The 20,693-nt window shown below is 44.1% G+C and overlaps 1 protein-coding gene across 1 annotated transcript in view; it reads left to right on the top strand.

Annotated features, from left to right (window-relative positions):
• Window positions 1–20,693, top strand: part of DRC1 (dynein regulatory complex subunit 1) — a gene marked incomplete at both ends in the record, with an annotated part of 43,453 nt that overhangs the window by 7,292 nt on the left and 15,468 nt on the right. Inside the window, 6 exons of the mRNA XM_079720726.1 lie at window positions 3,091–3,175; window positions 7,928–8,040; window positions 10,161–10,344; window positions 11,138–11,275; window positions 12,287–12,373; window positions 12,962–13,086. Of these exons, the coding sequence (XP_079576852.1) occupies window positions 3,091–3,175; window positions 7,928–8,040; window positions 10,161–10,344; window positions 11,138–11,275; window positions 12,287–12,373; window positions 12,962–13,086 (732 nt within the window). The remainder of the gene's footprint in view (window positions 1–3,090; window positions 3,176–7,927; window positions 8,041–10,160; window positions 10,345–11,137; window positions 11,276–12,286; window positions 12,374–12,961; window positions 13,087–20,693) is intronic.

Here is a 20,693-nt window from a genome sequence, read left to right as displayed (position 1 = left end):
AAGAAAGGAGAGAGTAAACAGAAGGGTGGAAATGATCACTGAAAGAATTCAAGAACATTTTTCAGAACTGAAGATCATGAGTTCCCTGGTTGAAAGGGCCCACCTGACAGCACAATGAATGAAAGTAGACCCACCCCAGGCACACCACTGAGCATGCTCAGAACACCAAGAACCAAAGGAAGGGTCCTACAAGCTTCCAGAGTGAACAACGATGACAACAGTAATGACAACTCTCACATACAAAGAAGGGATTAAGAAACCGGATGACATCTGGTTTCGTAAATAGCAACAGTGGACACCAGAAGACAATGAGCAATGCCCTCAAAGTTCTAAAGAAAAATGATTTTCAACCTGGAGCTCTAAACCCAGCCAAACAATCAATTCCATTTCAATTTTTTAAGTCCTGAGAAAGGACTCTGACTTGTCTGGAGGTATGGTTATTCAAGATGGCAGCTCCCATTGAGACCATTTGGGTGGCAGTGGTGGGGAAGCAGTTTCCCAAAAGAGGGATCCAGCTCAAACCTGAGGAGAGAGAAGTCTGCGATGGCAACTTTAGGGAATATGATAGGTCAGCACCGACCAAGAGAAATACAATACGTAAATTAGCATCCACATTAAAAAAATAGAACAGGTGAAATTAAATTTTGTAATTTATTTTGCTGAACTCACTATATAAAAATATTATTTTAACGTGTAATCAGTATAAATCATATTGAGATATTTTGCATTTTTTTATTGAAAGTCTTCAAAATCCATCTAGTTCATATTTTACACTCAAAGCACATTTCAGTTTGGATCAGCCACATTTCAAGTGCTCAATAGCCACATGTGGTTAGTGGCTATCATATTGGGCAGTGTGGTGCTAGGCAGTCAGAAATGATAAGTAAAATGCAGCAATGGGATTAAAGCTGAAACTAGATGATAAGAATGTGTAGCATAGTTATTTTTCTTTCTGAAGCACAGGTCTTTGCTCCAGGAAGTAGTTGGAAGGATTATTTAGACAGAGGTGGTAATTAATTGGTGGTCAAAGTAGCAAGTCAGGTGAATGAGTGTGTTTTGGATGGTAATGAGAACACCATTAGCCTGGCAATATCTGAAGCCCTGAGTAGAATGAAACAAATCGTTTTCTCAGTAAGGGCAATGAGTAGCTTCAATAAGAGTATGGAAGTGAATGAAATGACAAGAAAAGAGTTTCAGTTGGATTGGGAGTGGGGTGAGGGGTGCTAACTCAATTCCAGCTCTCAAAAATGGTGTAGCACGATGTAGGGCTGTGCTGACCTTTGAACAAAGGGAAGGGAGATGAGGGCTTCCCTGGTGGCGCAGTGGTTGAGAGTCCGCCTGCCGATGCAGGGGACACGGGTTCGTGCCCCGGTCTGGGAAAATCCCACATGCCGCAGAGCGGCTGGGTCGGTGAGCCATGGCTGCTGAGCCTGTGCGTCCGGAGCCTGTGCTCCGCAACGGGAGAGGCCACAACAGTGAGAGGCCCGCGTACCGGAAAAAAAAAAAGGGAAGGGAGATGGAAGTCAGGGAGAGAAAAAGTCAAGGAAGAATGAAGAGTCAAGAAAGGGATCTGCTTGTTCACCATGGTTGAAGTCATAAGAGGATGGCTTCATTTTTCTTAAGGCAGAACTGGGAATCCTCATGGCCGCTGTGTGCCAGAGGAGACAGCGGACCTCCACGATGTAAGTGGGGTGGGTATTGGTGGGGTCATTCCCCCGTGCCTCCTCCAAAGAAGCGCAGAATCTGGAACCTTATCTTTCCCCCGTCATCTTTGGTCTTATTTTCTGACTAACACATACACACATATGCGCTATTTATAAAATTCATGCAATAGAAAAATGTAGAGACTATAAGTCCTCAGTAAAGTTCTCTTTCCTTAAATAATTACTGTCATCTGTTTGTCATAAATCCTTCCAAGATTTTTCCTGTGCATATGTATATAAGCCTATTTTAAGAAGAAAATCTATATTATACTTTACATATTGTTCTACAGCTGGCTCTTTTTACTTACATATTGTGGACATCTTTCTGTGCTGCTAGATAGCACATCATTTTTTTTTAATAGGCTACAATATATTTTCTTGTATTGTTGCCTCACAAGTTATTTAAACAGGCAACTATTAATATGTATGTAGAATGTTTCCACATTCCCGCTAGTAGAAAGAGTGCTGCAGTAATCATTCTTGTGCATATTTCTTTTTGAACTTGTGAAAGCTTTCTGTGGAAAGTTCGTAAAGGTTCGGTCCGACGGGAGGCCCGTGTAAGTTTTGGAAAAGTCTTGCCAAGTTGCCTTTTGGATGGGTTGTGACCCTTCACATTCCCACCCATGGAGTATGAATCAATGGTCACCCACACCCTCTGCCCCACCGGATACTATCAACTTTTAAATCTTTTCTCTTGATAGGAGAATGAGGATACCTCACAGGGTTTTCAATTTCATTTCTCTGGTTATATGTGAAGTTGAACATATCTTCAAATGTCTATTTGCCATTTGTATTTCTTCTGTAAACTGCTTGTTCACATCCTTTGCCAAGTTTCCTATTTGGTATTTTGTCTTTAAAAAAATTAATTTAACTTTTTAAAATTTAAGTATAGTTGATTTACAATGTTGTGTTAATGGTATTTTGTCTTTTCTGTACGGATTTGAAGGATCCCATTCTATTTTAGAGCAGAAGTTTGTCAAATAACTTTTACCAGTTTATTCCTTGACTTTCAAGGATAAAATGTTTAATTTTTTTTGGCCACAACACGTGGCTTGTGGGATCTTAGTTCCCCCACGAGGGATTGAACCCCAGCCCAAGGCAGTGAAAGGGCTGAGTCCTAACCATTGGACCACCAGGGAACTCCCAAACTGTTTAAATTTTAGGAAGTTAAAACCTTTCACTTTTTTTTTCTAACTTTGATCTTACTCTAATAGAGGTTCTCTCCTGTATTTAATTCTAGTGTTTTTACGATTGTGTTTTTTTAGTATTCAAATTTTTATCCATATAGACTATATTTTTGTATATACTGTGATGTACTATGAAATTTTAAAATATAGACTCTAAGTACTAGAAGTAACTTCAGTTTCTCTACTTTTTTCCATCACAGGGAAGCGCTTGGAGAATATCTGGACGAGAAGGGGAGTGAGAAAGATCAAAGCAAGAGCTACAAACAGAAAGAAGAAAGCAGACTGGTAGGTACTGGCGAGTAACTGGGTCGCGACTGTCCTGTGGGACTGGGGCTTTGCTCTTCCTGTGCTGTGCCTTTGGTGGGCTGCAATGCCAAGCCCCGCTCCTCCGCTCTTCTTCCCTCCTGTCCTCTCCCCTCCCCCTTTCCCCTGTCCTTTCCTCAGGCTACCTTCGCAGACTTCAATCCCATCTCACTTCCCAACTCTTCCACGAATTCCTCCGCGGCGCAGGTTGAACTCTTTGACTTCCCGTCTGTACCATTCGTTTCATTTGAGATACTTTTCTGCCTTGTATGACTTTTCGAAGATGTGTGTGCGTGCGGTGTCCCCAGTGGAACTGTACGTTCTAGGAGAGCGAGGGCCTCTTGGAGTAGCTGTGGAGTAGGGTAGAGCTTGTACCCAATAAACTCTAAAAGGAAGTCTTTGATCTCGCTCCCGTGGCGATGACAGGGCTCCTGAGACATGAATAAAGGACTTGGAGCGAGAGGCGCAGGAGGGAGAAACAGTAGTTCAAAGCAGCGCGCCGGAACTGGCACAGTGCCGCGTTTACTTAATTAATTGCATGCACAGTGACACCGTGGGCGTTGAGATATGGGAAAGAGCTCACCCAGACGGCCTGGTCAGGGAAGGTTCCACGGAGAAAGTGGGGTTTGAGCTGGGTCTTAGAAACGTTAAATGGGATTTATAAAGGTGAAGAAGAGAGATCACTGCTAGCAGAAATTGAAGTGTATTTACTGGGAGAAAAAAATTTCAAAGTACTGAAATATTATTATACAGCATAGAGGTATCTAGCAATAATTGACTAAGCTGTGCTGTACTGGATCAAGGATAAAATATTTTATTGTAGTGGAGAGGATATTGAACTATTATGGGTTCTTGTTCCAGATCACCTCTTTATACTTAGGGTACTTCATTTAAAGGTTGGTGATCTCTGAGTGTTTCTGTGTAGGATAAAAAGGGTATTATATATAATCTTGAAAATACTGTTGTAGTAGATACTGCTATAATCCTGAAAATACTGATACACAGTTCAGTATATTTTCAATTTTAGAGTGTCAAATTGAGTGTTAAACCAGAGAGATAATGTTGTTTTCATCAGCAGCTTTCCCAGGTTCCTTTCACTTAGGACTTAAATCATGAAGAGTGTGGCCATTGAAGAGAAATGTATAAAGAAAATGCTACCTTTCTCAATATCAAGGTATTAACAACCAGTTCTGTCCTAAGACCTGGGCAGGAGGGGCCCCTGTCCTGCGCCTTATCAATCATTTTTTTAAATGATAATTCTGTTTGTTTCCTGTTTAATCTTGGTCTACTCCAACTTTATAAAGATATTCTTCCATGTTTTCTTCTAGAAGCCTCATCGTTCTACTGTTTACATTTTGGTCTATAATCTAGACCAAAATGGATCTGGAATCCATTTTTGTGTGTGGTGTAAAAGTAGGGCTCAAGGTTCATTGTTTTCTAAATGGATCTTTAATTAACCCAGCACCATTTAGAGAGAAGATCATCCTTTCCCCTCTGCATTGCAATGCACCTTTGTTGCAAATCAGGTGAACATACTTGTTTGTTTCTAGATTCTCTATTCTGTTCCATTGGTCAATTGTCTTTATGCCAATTCCACACTATTTTAATTACTGTAGCTGCATGACAGTCCTTGATATCTGGTAGGGTAAGTCCTCCACATTTGTGGCTCTTCAAGATGGTCTTGGCTGTTCTTGACCCTTTGCATTTCCATATAAATTTTAGAATTAGCTTCTCAATTTCCACCAAAAAAAAGCAGCTGGGATTTTAATTGAGATTGGATTGAATCTATAGATCAATTTGGGAAAAAATTAATATCTTACCAATATAGAGATTTATAATCTGTGAGGATAAATTATCCCTCCTTTTATTTAAGTATTCTTTAATTTCACTCAGCAATGTTTTATACTTTTTCTTTTTTTAATTATTATTTATTTTTGGCTGCATTGGGTCTTCACTGCTGCGTGTGGGCTTTCTCTAGTTGCAGCGAGCGGGGTCTACTCTTTGTTGTGGTGCCTGGGCTTCTCATTGCGGTGGCTTCTCTTGTTGTGGAGTACAGGCCCTAGGGAGTGCAGGCTTCAGTAGTTGTGGCACTAGGCCTCAGTAGTTGTGGTGCATGGGCTTAGTTGCTCCGTGGCATGTCGGATCTTCCTGGACCAGGGATCGAACCTGTGTCCCTGTGTTGGCAGGCAGATTATTAACCACTGCACCACCAGGGAAGTCCCTATACTTCTTGAAGTTATAATTGTTCATTGTTGATTATGTAAAAGTACAATTGGTTTTTATATATTGATCTGATATCCAGCAACCTGGTCAAATTCATTTGTTAATTCTAATAGTTTACCTGTAGGTTCTTTTTTTTTTTTTTTTTACATATATAATCATCTGAAAATGACAGTTTTATCTTTTCCTGTTCAATTTTGATACCTTAAAAATTTTTTTTCTTGCCTTATTGTACTAGATAGGCCCTCTAGCCCATTGAATAAAAGTGGTAATGAGGAGGGTCCTGTGTCTTGTTCTGGCCCTCCTCTGGATGCACCCCCTCAAGTGGACTTGCCTCAAGTCTACTCAGAGCCCGAGTGCCCCTATTAGATCACTCTCTGAGTGTCACAGAACTGCAAATTCCCTGCCCAAATGGTTCTGAACTCACTTTCAAGGCCTGCATGGACCTCTTCCCAGGGTCTGTCCTGCTCAGGGCAGACAAGGCCTCAGGGATGACCAGGGGTTTAGATGGAGCTCGCATGTGTGGTCTGGGAAATTCACATGCCTGCATCTGAACGACTAGGAGTGTGAAGAGAATGGGGTGGGCTCCAGGGTGGTGGCCAGAGACTGGCTCTCCCTTAGCCAGCAAGTTCTGAAAGGAACTCTGATATGTAGTCTGAATTCAAACTAGGACTTATAAATTGTTATGAAGGTGCCAAGGTAGGTGGATAGAACATATTTAGTGGTTTATTACACCGAATTATATTTTTAAATATTTAGATATATGGTATGTGGACCTTCACTTAAACTCTCACCCTGGGTCTCAAAAATGTTAGGGGTGTGTCTGTTAATCTGATGGTAACATTTTCAGTTTTACTTTGAGACTTAAGTACTTGATTCAGAAATTTCTGATGTTCGCATTGTCTGAGTAGAAAATAGAAAATTGCTGAAAACTACAGGAAAGCCATTACTTCCTTATGCATGTAAAACCATTTGGCACAAGTGATAAAGCTGCAGCTGTTTTTAAAAAGCCTGGAGTACCCTGGATAGCTGGGTGGAGGTTCAGTTCTGTATTCATTAAAACTGTATTTCAAAATTTCCTTAGAAAAATGAGATGAAATAGAGTCTCTGATCATTTCAGTGGCTCCCTGGAGCAGAGATATTTATAAGTTCCTAATTCAGAAATGATTCGAGAGTTGAAAAATTTGAATTCCAAAACAGACTTGGAAAAACTCAGGCATAACCTAAGGATACTTGAACTTTTTTTGAGAGGATTTATCATCTTGAAATCATGACATCACCAAAAGTTCAGGAGGGAAGGTACTGCATGTGAAATTTACAAGGAGGAATTTAGAAGGGGGGTACCAGTAGCAAAATTCCTGGTCCTTCGAGGGAGGGGGCAGTGCAGTCGGCTACAATTCTCTCCTGTATTAGAACACCTATAGCAAGAGGTTCCACGTAACATTAGCTTAAACAAAGTAGAAGCTTATTTCTCTGGTTCACTTAATAAATAGTTCAGAGCAGAAATAGTCCAGGGCTGATATGGGTGTTCCTTTGAGGTTGGGAACCTCACCTCATTCCACCCTTGCTTAGGTTGCCTTCGTCTGCTCACCACGTCATACTTTAGCATCACATGCCAGCCTGGGAGACAGAGAAAAAGGAGGCAGCAGAGGGCACACCTTTCCCCTTCAAGGCACAATTCAGAAGTGACACATACACTTCTGCTCATGTGTTATTGGTCAGATTGCATTCTAGCTGCAAAGGAGGTTGGGAGATGTATCTATTTTGGGAGGTCAAATGCCTAGCTAAAATTTGGGTGTTCTGTTATTAAAAGAAGAGGGGGAAATGGACATTGGAGGACAACTATTATTATGTGTCTCACATCCCCAACTGAGCTTCTTAGAAAGGACCCTGGCAGTGTCAGCCACTTGGAGGCCTGCTGGGGAAAGTGCTGAGATGCACCCAGAGCGGATGCCCGCGTACTGATAGGCTGGTGGTCCCTCCTTTAATGAGGATAAACTAAAGTACATCCAGAATTGCAGAGTGCTATTAAATTGTAAGCTGTAACATCACATCACAAGTGTCCTGATGGAAACAGGTTGCTAAGTAGATGCTACACTTTAAAGTCTTAAGGTAGTTTTAAAAAAATATTTATTTTTTATTTTTATTTTTTAATTTATTTATTTTTGCCTGTGTCGGGTCTTAGTTGCAGCATGTGGGCTTCTCTCTAGTTGTGGCGTGTGAGTTTTCTCTCCCTAGCTGTGGCGTGGGCTCCAGAGCGCATGGGCTCTGTAGTTTGCAGCACACGGGCTCTCTAGTTGAGGTGCATGGGCTTAGTTTCTCCACGGCATGTGGGATCTCAGTTCCCCGATCAGGGATCGAACCCACATCCCCAGCATTGGAAGGCAGATTCTTTACCACTGGACCACCAGGGAAGTCCCTTAAGGTAGCTTTTAATTCCTGCTTGGTTGGACTGAACACCTACAGACAGTTGTGCAAATGTTTCTAACTTTATAAATTCTTATTTGTTTTCAGAAATTGGCTAAACTGCTGCTCTGTGGCACTGAGTTGGTGACAAATATCCAGGTAGCTGCAGATATCAGAGAGATCCACAGGAGAGCGGAGGAAGTGGAGCTAAAGCGTCAGAGGTGAGGATGAGGACCCACCCTGGCTCTTCAGTGAAGTATCTCCTCTCTGGGTCCTCAAATTCTCCCTGTCTTTGTCAAACCTAGTCTAGTAGAATCCACTTCTTGCCCCTTACGAATCCTCCCTCCTTCTTTCTTTCCTTCCCTCCCTCCCTCGTTGCTTCCCTCCTCCTTCCTCAAGTATTACCTTCTTCTTTTTTTTTTTTGTGGTACGCGGGCCTCTCCCGTTGCGGAGCACAGGCTCCGGACGCGCAGGCCCAGCGGCCATGGCTCACGGGCCCAGCCGCTCCGCGGCATGTGGGATCTTCCCGGACCGGGGCACGAACCTGTGTCCCCTGCATTGGCAGGGGACTCTCAACCACTGCGCCACCAGGGAAGCCCCCCACAGTACAATTTTAACAACAATATTTTCAGTTGTTCAACATAAGTAGTCCTCCCCACCAGCAACTTTACCAGTGTCACCAAGATATAATTTATTCTTGAATCTTCCCACTGCCTGTCATGGCTTGTACCAGGGACTGAATTGGCAGGGACAGCTGCAGAAACTCCCTGAGGGCCCTGATGAGGAGTTAGGCTTCTCCTGCAGTCACTGAGGAAAAATGGAAGGTCGCGAGTGGCAGAGTTACAAGATAAATGTGGGTTCTGGAAAGATAATCTGACAGCTGTTTCTCATTTTTTAGAAAAAAAAGTTAATTGAATTATAAGATGTACTATGTGCCCTAGCTTGGAAGGTGGGAAGGAGAGAGGGGATCATAAGATAATCATGTTGTGATTCTTGTCCTTAAGGGAGTTTGAACCCTCGTTTGGAGACAGTCTCATAGAAGGACAGTCTGTTAAAGTTGGGAGAGGGTCGCAGGCATATGTCCTGGCCCCTCTGTTCTCAGAAGGGGCCTCACATCTCAGCCCTAATACCTCCTTCTATCCAGCCCCATCCTCAGTGTTCTCCATCACATGGTTTCTTTGGAATTTCTGGAATTCTGGGAGATCATCTCTATTTTCCATTACTAATGGTGGAGTTTTCCTTTTTGTATGTTCCACTGGTCATTTTTTGATAATTTGGGAGAGGAATGGCCAGACAGTTGAGGTCACGTCAATAGTAAAAAATAATGAGTGCCATTTAAGTGACTACTGTGCTGGGAATAATTTTATTTAATCCTGACAACAGCCATAGGAAGGTAGTGATAAGTGGAATATTTATAAATGGAATATTTCCTGCCATATCAATAAACAAAGGATGTCACAGTCATCAACGATTGCAGCCCTCCAGCGTGAGCCAGTGAGCCCTGAGGAGACTCAGGGTTGAAAAGAATACCTGCCATCTAGCAGCCGTCAGACTGCAGCCACTCCCTGCAGTGAGCCCTGAAGAAACTCAGGATGTGAAAACACAGGATACTGGCCCCAGATAGCTGAGGTGCACATCACAGGAATGATTTGAGTGAGCCCAGACTCTTGCATCTTCCCATAGAAAAGCGCTAAATTCCTTAACTTGAGATATCTGGTTTCCTTTAACAATAATCTCTTGACGTTCCCAACTACCTGCTAAACTCCTCTTTACCCCGGCTCCTCCCAGCGCCTCCCAGGAGCAGTTTCTCAGAGTTATCTGAAACTCTGTCTCCCGGGCTGCAGTCCTCATTTTGCCCCAAATAAAACTTAACTCACAACTCTTATGTTGTGCATTTTTTAAAGTCAACGGTTGATCATTTCGTCCTCTCTATTCTACAGATGAGAAAAATGAGGCCTGCAGAAGTTAAGCAATTTCTCTAAAGTTGAGAGCCAAGTAGCAGAATCAGTATTTGAACACAAGCTATGGGACTTGTGACCAAGTGGTTAACTACTGTTTGTCACCATCTTACTCAGAAGTGTGTGACAAATTGACTCTTGATGTGTGTGTGTGTGTGTGTGTGTGTGTGTACAGCCTTAATGTTGATCCATTTTTGTTATGTGTCACTTTGTTTATTCGGTCTCAGTTACTTAGAGTCAAGCATTAAACTAAAAGAAGATTTCTCAGAGCCCGGTTTGGTTTTCAGGCAGAGCTGGGTACCCGGGCCTGTTTTACAGACCCTAGAGAACCAGCCTGCTTTCTTGGAAGGCAGCCTCAGGAGCTGGGCTGTTTGTATTTGCAGACTTGAAAAGCTGGAGAACGAGGTCAAGACCAGTCAGGACAAATTTGATGAGATCACCGTGAAGTGGGAGGAGGGCAAACAGAAGAGAATCCCCCAGGAGCTGTGGGAAATGCTCAACACCCAGCAGGTGCACTGCGCTGGGCTGATAGAAGATAAGAACAAGCTGATCAGCGAGTTACAGCAGGCAAGAGCCCGGCCCTCGGTCCTGGCTGCCGGGGATGGAGCTGGGGGATGTTAGCTTCTCCTGAATGGAGAAAGGCGGAGGCTTTACTTCGTTACCCAGAATGCGATATAGCTCAGGCAATACACTTTTTTAAAATCTATTTTTTATTGAAGTATGGTTGAATTACAATGTTGTGTTAATTACTGCTGTACAGCAAAGTGACTCAGTTATACATATATATATATACATTCTCTTTCATGTTCTTTTCCATTATGGCTTATCACAGGATATTGTTCATTGCTTAGCTGGAGCACCCTGGGCTTTCTGGGAGGCTGCAGGGAGATTTGCAACAAGTAGTCATTGAGGGGTCTGATCCTGTGCTGCTCGTTGAGGCTTTGCCCCGAGCTGAGCCCATGGCCTCCAGACACCCGTGTTTCTCCCAGACCCTCCCAGCCTCTCCCGGGCACCTTCCCTTTGTGCAGTTATAATTTCTAGCGCCTGATGCTGATGGGAGGGATCCCCCCCGCCACCCCTGGGGTGAGGCGTGGCTGGCAACTTCTGGCTTCTGTCTCAGTTGATGACCAACGTTTTTTTTTTTCAGTACGTGGGCCTCTCACTGCTGTGGCCTCTCCCGCTGCGGAGCACAGGCTCCGGACGTGCAGGCCCAGCGGCCATGGCTCACAGGCCCAGCCGCTCCGCGGCATGTGGGATCTTCCCGGACCGGGGCACGAACCCGTGTCCCCTGCATCGGCAGGCGGACTCTCAACCACTGCGCCACCAGGGAAGCCCCAACCTTTGGCATGCTCTTCTCTAGGAGTTAAACACAAAGGATGGCCAGTACGTGAAGGATTTGAAGAAACAGTCGGGTGACATCTGCCTGCTCCTGGAGAGGATGGAAGAACAGGTGAAAAATGTGATGAAAACCTTTCGCCAGGAGCTCCAACACATCGAGGTGATGGCATGCGAGAAAGCTGCCCTCTGCCCCTGGGAGGCCCCTGGGAGGAGGCCCCTGGGAGGTGGCTGCCTGTGGCCTAACCACCCAGGGAGGGCCCCCAGACGTCTTGGTCCTCTCATTGCTGTCTCTGCTCTAGCGTTTCATTGACTTACTTATTGATACACTCACTCCTCCAGCAAACATGCAAGTGTCTACTAAATGGCAAGCACTGTGCCAGGGGTTGGAGATACAACCACGGACAAAGTCCTGGATGAAGCCTGTATTCTAGCAGGAGACAGCTAGACAATAGGGATAAATTACTAAGTATATAATTTGACAGGTGTGACAAGCACTTGGAAGGAGAATAAAAGAGGGGTAAGAGGCGTGGAGGAGGGAGATTAGTGCTCCAGAAGCAACAGGCATTTGTGAGCCATTTATTTGTTGTGTTTATGACAGTCAGGGATGGAGGGAGAGGAAAGGGGCGTGCCAAACAGGATCCAGGAACCAATATTCTGGATTTGAATGAAATCTTAAGGATTGAGATCGAGACAGACCTTTCCAAAATGGAAGAGAGCCAAGAGGTCGGGGCCTCTTTGGATTATTACAGACTCATTTCTGCATTCCTGAGTCTACCCCATCCCCTGTTCTGTGAGCTCCACGCTGCCTTTGCTTCATGGGAACCCCAGCCATAGCAATGCTCTAACCCGAGTCCCGGCTGAAGACATGCCAGGGTTGGCCCTGGGACTGCAAGGCGCTGACCTTTCCTCAGCTTCCTGCCTCGCTTATCCAATTGACACAGGGCACCTGGCACGTTTCCTCTCACAGTCCGCGTGAAGCATAGATTTCGTAACACTTTCCACGCAACTCATTCCACAGTCCTTTGGTTGCGTGAAACTTGGCAAGTCTGCCTTTGGATTTGACTTTGTGGGTGGCAATGTGGCACTGGTGCTGTTGTCTGAGATTTCTTTGATGCTGTGGGACCTGCCTAATTAAAACAGACACAAGAGCCCTTTTCCTTCTGGGTCGCAGAAAGCATTTGAGGTGGAGCGACAGGAGCTGCTGACCAGCAATAAGAAGAAATGGGAGCAGGCTCTGCAGGCTCACAACGCCAAAGAGGTCAGGGGGCGGTCGATGGGGGAGGGGGCAGGGGTGTCAAGGGTGGTCCATAGGGTCTGGGGTGATGCCTCTTGTGGCTGAATTTGCTAGCCTTTTTGGACCTTGGGGAGCAGTGCCGTGGCCAACATCCCTGACCTCACCTGCCAGTTAACCAGCGGGGACTGCGGATGGCGCCCTCTCGTGGTGGTGGGCAGTACCACCGTGCAGCCCGCTGTGGTTTCCACAGTCCTCCCACTCTCTTATTTCCTGGGTATCTCCCCCAACCATGGCTATTTGCTGCCCACGAAGATGTTTTAAGACACATTTTAAAGGGTGTGGGGTTTTTGCTTTATTTCAGAGACTTAAAGAACAAAGAAATAATATGACCAAGATCCACTGGGTATTTTTTTTTTTTAAGAAATACAAATGTCTGACTGCAGGGTCTGCCTTCCTCTTAGAGTTTCTGGAGTAGAACCCCATTAGGCAATACAAGCCATAGCCTGGGAGTTCAAAGCCTTGGGGCACAGGGGTTCTGAGGGCAGGCAGACTCCCTCCGGAGTCGGAACAGGGATGGGACCTGCCCTTCCCCTTGTCTCCCTGTGCCTTCAGCTGGAGTGTCTTATGAACCGCATCAAGAAAGTGGAGGACCACGAGAAGCATCTCAACAAGCAGAGGATCTGGAACTGCGAAGAGTACAACACGATCAAGATGAAACTGGAACAGGACGTGCAGGTGTGACTTTTCCTCCTCCAGAGTGACTGGGCGGCTCAGCAGGTGGAGAGCACCTGTGAATGTCTCTTCCTTAGCAACCACCCATACTATTCTAGAGCTAGTCCATTCAACCAGTACTTGTTATCTGCTTTTTTTTTTTTGGCGGTATGCGGGCCTCTCACTGTTGTGGCCTCTCCCATTGCGGAGCACAGGATCCGGACACGCAGGCTCAGCGGCTGTGGCTCACGGGCCCAGCCGCTCTGCGGCATGTGGGATCTCACGGACCAGGGCACGAACCCACGTCCCCTGCATCAGCAGGCGGACTCTCAACCACTGTGCCACCAGGGAAACCCTCTGCTTTCTTTTAAATGATTGTATTTGAAGGAACTCATGTACAGGATACACGTGGAGGAATGCTTTCTTTAATAAACCAGTGGAAAACTGCCAAGATGCTGAAGGGGTCTGGAAACCATGGCACGTGAGGGATCGTTGAGAGAATAGTGCATTTTCACGGGGTGAAGGGAAAATGTCCCTAGGGTCAGGTAGCTAGCTTTGTCACATGGCCAGTGCTAGGACAGCCACCATCCAATGGGTGTCTACCGTATCCCAGACACTTAACACACAGTATCTCTAACCCTCACAGTCACGTGAAGGGGAGAAATCACTAATGGCATTTTATACACGAGGAAACTGAGGCTCAGAGACAAGGCTACTTATCTGGTAAATGGTAAGCCCTGGATTGAAGCCCAGTTCCGTGTGCCTCAGTAGCCTGTATCCTTCCCAACGTGCCAAACAGCCCCCTGACTGATGGTTGAACGTAACAGTAAGGCAGGTTCTGACTCACCATCAGAAAGAACCTCCTCATACTTAGAACTGTCTAATACAGAAAAGGGTCAGCCCACAAAACAGTCCCTTATCTCATAAAGTATTCACAGGCTGAATGACTATGTCTGTCTTCAGTGCAGAAGAAGGATTCCTGCAGTGGGAAGGAGGTTAGATTTTTCTGGTTTCTAAAGTTCTTTCCAAACCTAGGATTCTGTATTTCAACATCGGTTAAAAAAAAAAAATCATCCCTAATTATATTTAGATGTAATGTAATTGTGTCTTAATATTCAAGCAGGTTCCTGTTCTATTCATTTCAGTCTTTATCTAGAAACACGTGTTAGATTAAAGCTTTTCCACATAGCCTTTGGTAGAATTTCAGGTCTTAACTCCTCTTGTAGCTTTATATAACGAGGTTAAATTTAAAAACCCCGTTAGCGAATTCCCTGGCTGTCCAGTGGTTAGGACTCGGCGCTCTCACTGCCGTGGCCTTGGGTTCAGTCCCCGGTCGGGAACTAGGATCCCGCAAGCCACAAGGCAAGACCTAAAAAAAAGCAACCCCCGCCCCCAAACCCTATTAGATTACAAATATTTTTCCAGTTGAGAGTTTTCTTGAGCCTTATACTAACGTCATGGAGCTGAATGTTAGACAAAGAACAGTAGAAGTCTGTAAGAAAGCAGCACTGCTTCTGTGGGCTGTACACATTACACTTTTAATGAAAATGGCTATTGTTAAGCTTTCTGAAGTTATCTTGATTCTACGATCATTTATATGACAAAAGTACATACTGTTGGCCTCAAACAGTGAAATAATGGAAACTCATGTTCTTTTTTGTTGTTCTTTTGTTTTGTTTTTCCTTTTGTGGTAAAGACCTTTAATATAAGACCTACCCTCTTAGCAAATTTTTAAATATACAGTACAGTATTGTTAATCATAAGCCCTCTGTTGTACATTTCCAGAATTTATTCATCTTGCATAACTGAAACTTTGTCCCCTTTGACCAATACCTCCTCATCTTCCCCTCCTCCAGCCCCTGGCAGCCCCTCCTAGCAAATTCTACTCTCTGCTTCTAGGAGTTTGATTATTTTAGATCCTACATGTAAGTGAGATCATGCAATATTTGTCTTTCTGTGTCTGGCTTATTTCACTTAACATAACGTCCTGCATGTCCATTTATGTTGCTACAAATGGCAGGATTTCCTTTTTCTTTTAAAGGCTGAATATTATGCCATTGTATATATATACCACTTTTTAAAAATCCATTAGTCCTCATCGGACATTTAGGTTGTTTCTATACCTTGGCTATTGTGAATAATGCCACAATGAATGTGGGAGCGCAGATACCTCTTCGAGGTCAATTTTTTTGGGCATATACCCAGAAGTGGGATTACTGGATCAAATGGTAGTTCTATTTTTAATTTTTTGAGGAACCTCCATATTATTTCCTTAGCAGCTGCACCAATTTGCATTCCCACCAGGAGCACAGAAGGATTCTCTTTTCTCCACATCCTTGCCAACACTTGCTGTCCTTTGTTTTTTGATAAACAGCCATGCTGATAGGTGTGAGGTGATATCTCATTGTGGTTTTGATTTGCATTTCCCTGAGGATTAGTGATGAGCATCTTTCATATGCCTGTTGGCCATCTGCATGTCTTCTTTGGAGAAATGGCTCTTCAGGTCCTTTGCCCATTTTCTAACTGAGTATTTTTTTGCTATTGAGCTGTAGGAGTGGAACCTCATGTTCTTAATCCAATGTTCAAATGCTTGAACGAAGCCAAAAAAATTCTGGTACATGGGGAGATTTTAGAGGTTAGGGGGTAAGACTAGGGAGGTGAGGGGCAGAGAGGCAGGGAGCCTGGGAGACCTGGCTTTGCTGGCTCCCTCTGTCTGGATGGACTAACAGTGGAGTGTGGGTATGCAGGAGGAAGGCAGATGGAGATTCTCAGAGTGGGAAAGTGTGTGCAGTTCCTCTGTGTAACAGTTCCTTCCTGTGTTAGAGTTGAGTATACTGTACCACACTCCACCCTTTAGCTGGGAAAAGGTAATCAAATCAGGGATTACCCATACTGCAATTTGTGGAATATTTTAGTAGACTGAACTTTATCATAGTGCCTCTGAGCTGTATTCACTAGATAGTAAAGTTAAATAGTGTCGATTTTTGTCAAAAAGATAACGGCATGCAGCTCAATTCCTAACACTAATTCATAGCACTGTGTCAGTTCTAAAATATGGAACTAAAATTTTTGCAAGCCACAAAAATACAAAGGATCCAATACACATGGATATGGTTTGATAGGTGAAGCATAAGAAGTAAAAATAAGAAGATGCACTTTTCAAGTGCTTACTGCTAGCAAGGTCACACTAGCAATGAATGAAGATTTTACCACTGCTGTCCACCACCCCAAACTAAAACTGCTAGAAACACTTAGTTCTTGATGCAGGAAGCAAATGGTTTTTATTTTTAGGCCTTACCTGCTCATTTAAAATTGTGAAATGGTTTAGTTCAACTTTAATGCCAGAATATTCATCACAAAAAGTTAAATACAAGTTATTTATTTAACAAGTATTGTGAACTTACATGGTGCAAAGCATAAAAATAAATAAGATACAATTTCTGTCCTTAAGGAATTTACTATCTTTTGAGCAAGAAAGCAAGCTACGTAAATAGTATAAATAGTATAAAAGAGTGAGCAACAGGGAAGAAAAGGGTAAGCAAGAGTGTGGGATGGAGAGTCTGCAGTTCCAAATGGAATCCAGGGGTTCCCTCCCATCCCCACAGGGTTGAGATCGGTGATAAAGAGGCTCAGTGGGGTCTTTAGAATCAGCTGAGAAGGCCAGAGGGAAAGGCTGTTCTAAATTTCCATTCTGCTGGGGCGGTATTGGCTACCAGGGGCGTCAGCCCAGGGTAGGAGATGGCTCCAGAAAGCAGCTTCCTTGCTCCTACTGCCCCAGGAAAAAGAGGGGAAAAGGGAGGTGCGATCAACACCTGGAGTACCTGCGACATTGAAGGATTTTCGTGGCAGGTTAGATTGTAATCTTTATAAATTATTCCCCCAAACTAACCATGATGTTTTGCCATTAGTCTTGGGAACACGGAGTACAACTTTGCAAAATACCTTTGGATAATTGAATAATAAGCACAAGCATTTAACAAGATCGATGACAATTTTTTTGGTATTAAAAATATCTAAACTTTATTTTATTTAACATCTTTATTGGAGTATAATTGCTTTACAATGGTGTGTTAGTTTCTGTTTTATAACAAAGTGAATCAGTTATACATATACATATTTTCCCATATCTCCTCCCTCTTGCGTCTCCCTCCCTCCCATCCTCCCTATCCCACCCCTCTAGGTGGTCACAAAGCACCGAGCTGATCTCCCTGTGCGATGCAGCTGCTTCCCACTAGCTGTCTACTTTACATTTGGTAGTGTATATATGTCCATGCTACTCTCTCACTTCAGATTACAATTTTTTAATATGAAACTATTCTCAGTATATGACAATCAAGGACAGCTATATATTGAGACTAAAACCTGTGATAATTAACAATAGAGTCACCGGTACTAAAATTATTACGAGCAGAAGGTGTTGCAAACAAATAATGAGTAACAGAATTCGTGTAATTGCCTTCTGTAGACACTGAACTGCAAGAGGCAGGAGACCGTGATTAGTTCTGTAAATTCATCAACAGCACTGCCAGCCACTCCTAAGGGGCATCACGAACGTGAAGCCCCCTGCGGTGGTCTTGGGACAGAGGGGAGGTGAAGGGAGGGCTGATCTGTGATCTGTGTGTATGTTGCATTGCTCGTTCCTCCAGGCGTCAGTTCCCTAAGAGCATTAGCAAAGAGCAGGAGCAAATGTTTTCAACAAGAGGAAATAAAATCGGCGAATAAAATTCAACTGCATGCACAAGCAGAACACTGTAAATTAAAACAGTCGGGTGACGGATTATAATTATTATATATATATATTTGTCTATAAAATCAGCTCAGATTTAAGGTCTTTCTTTCAGGCCACATCGAGTGGCTGGTTAGCTCAGTTGGTTAGAGTGTGGTGCTGATAAGTTCCTTCAGGTCACGAAGAAAAAGACATGGCCTCATTACTTTTGTTCAGTTTTGTAAACTGTGTTCAGCTAGGTGAAATATTGGTGGTGGTTCCACAAAACCAACAAAAAAAGTGATGTCAGTGATATTTGTTTCCTTTTAAAATGTGTTATGTAGGAAAAATAGAGTCCATTTACATAATTATAATTATGTAATAATCTGCCTTTCGAATGAAATTCACACGAGAATTCATATGGTAGGGCTCACATTTATAACTCATGTGCTCTTGCTGTGTTATGAGTATAAAAACTGTTCTATGGCCCAGTAAGTTTGGGAAATTCTGTTTTAGTGACAGGGGCTCATTGCAAAGCTCTAGGAAGAAGGAAGTCACTGGATATGGTCAGAGCAGACACCCAGGCACTCAGGGTCATGGGGCTCCTGGGTGCCTCCGTCCCAGCAAAGCCTGGAACTCATTCATTGTCATTCCAAATCCAGAGCAGCTCTGGAGACCCTCCTTCTCTGTGAGTGTTCACCCTTTCTCAGATTGTCGCCATCCAACAAGGAACTTTACTATTGGACTTCTGTGCCAAGCCACGTTGACCAGTGGCCTCCCTGGTGTCCAGGGCTGGTCACACTTGAAGTAGTGGGCTGGTTTCGCTTGGAGCACGGCAGCATAAATCATCATGACTTTGTAGGAAGAATTGCTGAGGGTCCCTTTCCCCACTTGGCACTCATAGTCATCCCTAGAAGGGTCCAGGGCCCAGAGCAGTGGCTCAGGCTGGGACCACCCCAGATAACTGCACTTGAGCTGAGGTCTTCAGAACCTTCCATAGGCTCTTTGGGATAATATTCAAGTCAGGAATTTCTAAATTAAACTTTAATCCTGCTCAGGAGGAGTGGGCTGCGGCTCCCGACAGCTCCCTGCCCAAGGGCTGGGCCTGCCCTGCACAGTGCTGAGAGCTGACGGGGTGGGGAAACGGGTACTTGCACACGGCCAGTGGGGTGTGAACTGTAAATTGCTTTGTGGAGAGCCTTTGAACTTCACTTCTGAGAACATACCTTAAGGAAATAAAATACCCCCAAAGTTTTAAATGTAATTCTTCCCACCATTATTTTATAATATTGAAAATTATCAAAACAATATAAATGTATTTATACATTTATAAATGTATATACTGTAGGGAAATGGTAAAACATTATGGTATATAAACATAAATATTTCCTATAGGGTAAATTATAATATAAAAATATGCACCATTAATATTATATTAATAAAACTTGACTGTTATGGAAAATTCTTAAGTTGTAATAGTAAAGGAGAAAAGTGGGATATAAAATTGTTGGTATAGTTGGATCTCAATTATGTAAGGAACACTGGAAAGAAACAGGCCAATATGTCAACAGAAATTGCCTTTGGGAGGTGGAATTATGAGTAGTTTTTCTTCCCCCTTCTCCTATGTCTCCTCCTTTATCCTTTACTGTACTTTCTGTGTTTTCTACAATGAGCAAATCTTACTTTCACAATGAGGAAAAGTTTTTACAAAGAAAAGCATATAACTAGAAAAAAGTAAATAAAAATTTGACTGAAAGTAGAGAAATTGAGAGGTAAAATTAGTTATCATCCTGGTGACCAAGATGGTTCTTTACTCACCACCTGTTAAAGAAGAGATAGGGGCTTCCCTGGTGGCACAGTGGTTGAGAGTCCGCCTGCCGATGCAGGGGACACGGGTTCGTGCCCCAGTCCGGGAGGATCCCACATGCCGCGGAGCGGCTGGGCCCGTGAGCCATGGCTGCTGAGCCTGCGAGTCCGGAGCCTGTGCTCCGCAACGGGAGAGGCCGCAACAGTCAGAGGCCTGCGTACCGCAAAAAAAAAAAAAAAAAAAAAAAAAAAAGAAGAGATAGAACAGGCCTTCTGTTCTGAAGGAGATGTTCAATTCTTGTCCCATAATGGAAAATTTTAACGTCTCTGGGGTAGCTAAGCAGATCCTGGTGACTAATTCCCTCAGTTACAGTGTGGGGATCACTGACTCCACATGGAAGGTGGGAATGACTCACCCTCTGATGATGGGTGATCGCCTTTGTTCTCCTGTTTCTCACCTCCTGGCCAGTTCTGCTCCTTGAGGATGACCCAGAGCAGTCTGGAATCTCTTCCTTCCTCTGTTGATTCCTTGGCGAGGGTCTGTAGTCGAATGGAGGGAGATGGGAAGGAGGCTTGAAAGAGTGTGGTATGTGGCATGTCATATGGCTGCCTTATCCAGATCTGATTGTACTTAATTGCATCTTCCATTCCTGCACCTCCATTCGAGAAAGGCAGGAGCGAGCCAATGTGTATTTGCCCTGTTCCAGCCTTGCCCCTCCCTAATCCTTTTCACCAGCTGCAGAAGGATCTTTCTACCCTGCGGGGACTAGTAATTCCACTCCTCCCCCTAACGTCTTAGTGGCCCTCCTTGGCCTTCAAGGATAAAGCATTAGACTCCTAGCTCCGTCAGGCCCTGCTGCTCCGTCAGCCTCATCTCCACCATCCCCTCCCTGCTTCATACCTCACGTCCTAAACTGGTCGTGGTTTCCCCAAAGCATCTGGCTTTCCCTTGCCCCTCTAGACCTCTCTCCCCTCCACCGGAGTAACTCCTACTCATTCTCCAGGCCTCAGACACACGAATGCCATCTTTTCAGGGACGCCTGCCCTGCCCTCAAGGCCCGGGAGAACCCTCCTCTCATTGGTCCCATACCTGTGCTTACCCTGATCTTGCTTCTTGTCACC

The sequence above is a fragment of the Hyperoodon ampullatus genome, assembly GCF_949752795.1.
Source record: "Hyperoodon ampullatus genome assembly, chromosome: 15".
Taxonomy (NCBI): Eukaryota; Metazoa; Chordata; class Mammalia; order Artiodactyla; family Ziphiidae; genus Hyperoodon; species Hyperoodon ampullatus.
Note: the sequence above shows the minus strand (reverse complement) of the source record. Positions and strands in the feature narration are given on the sequence as shown.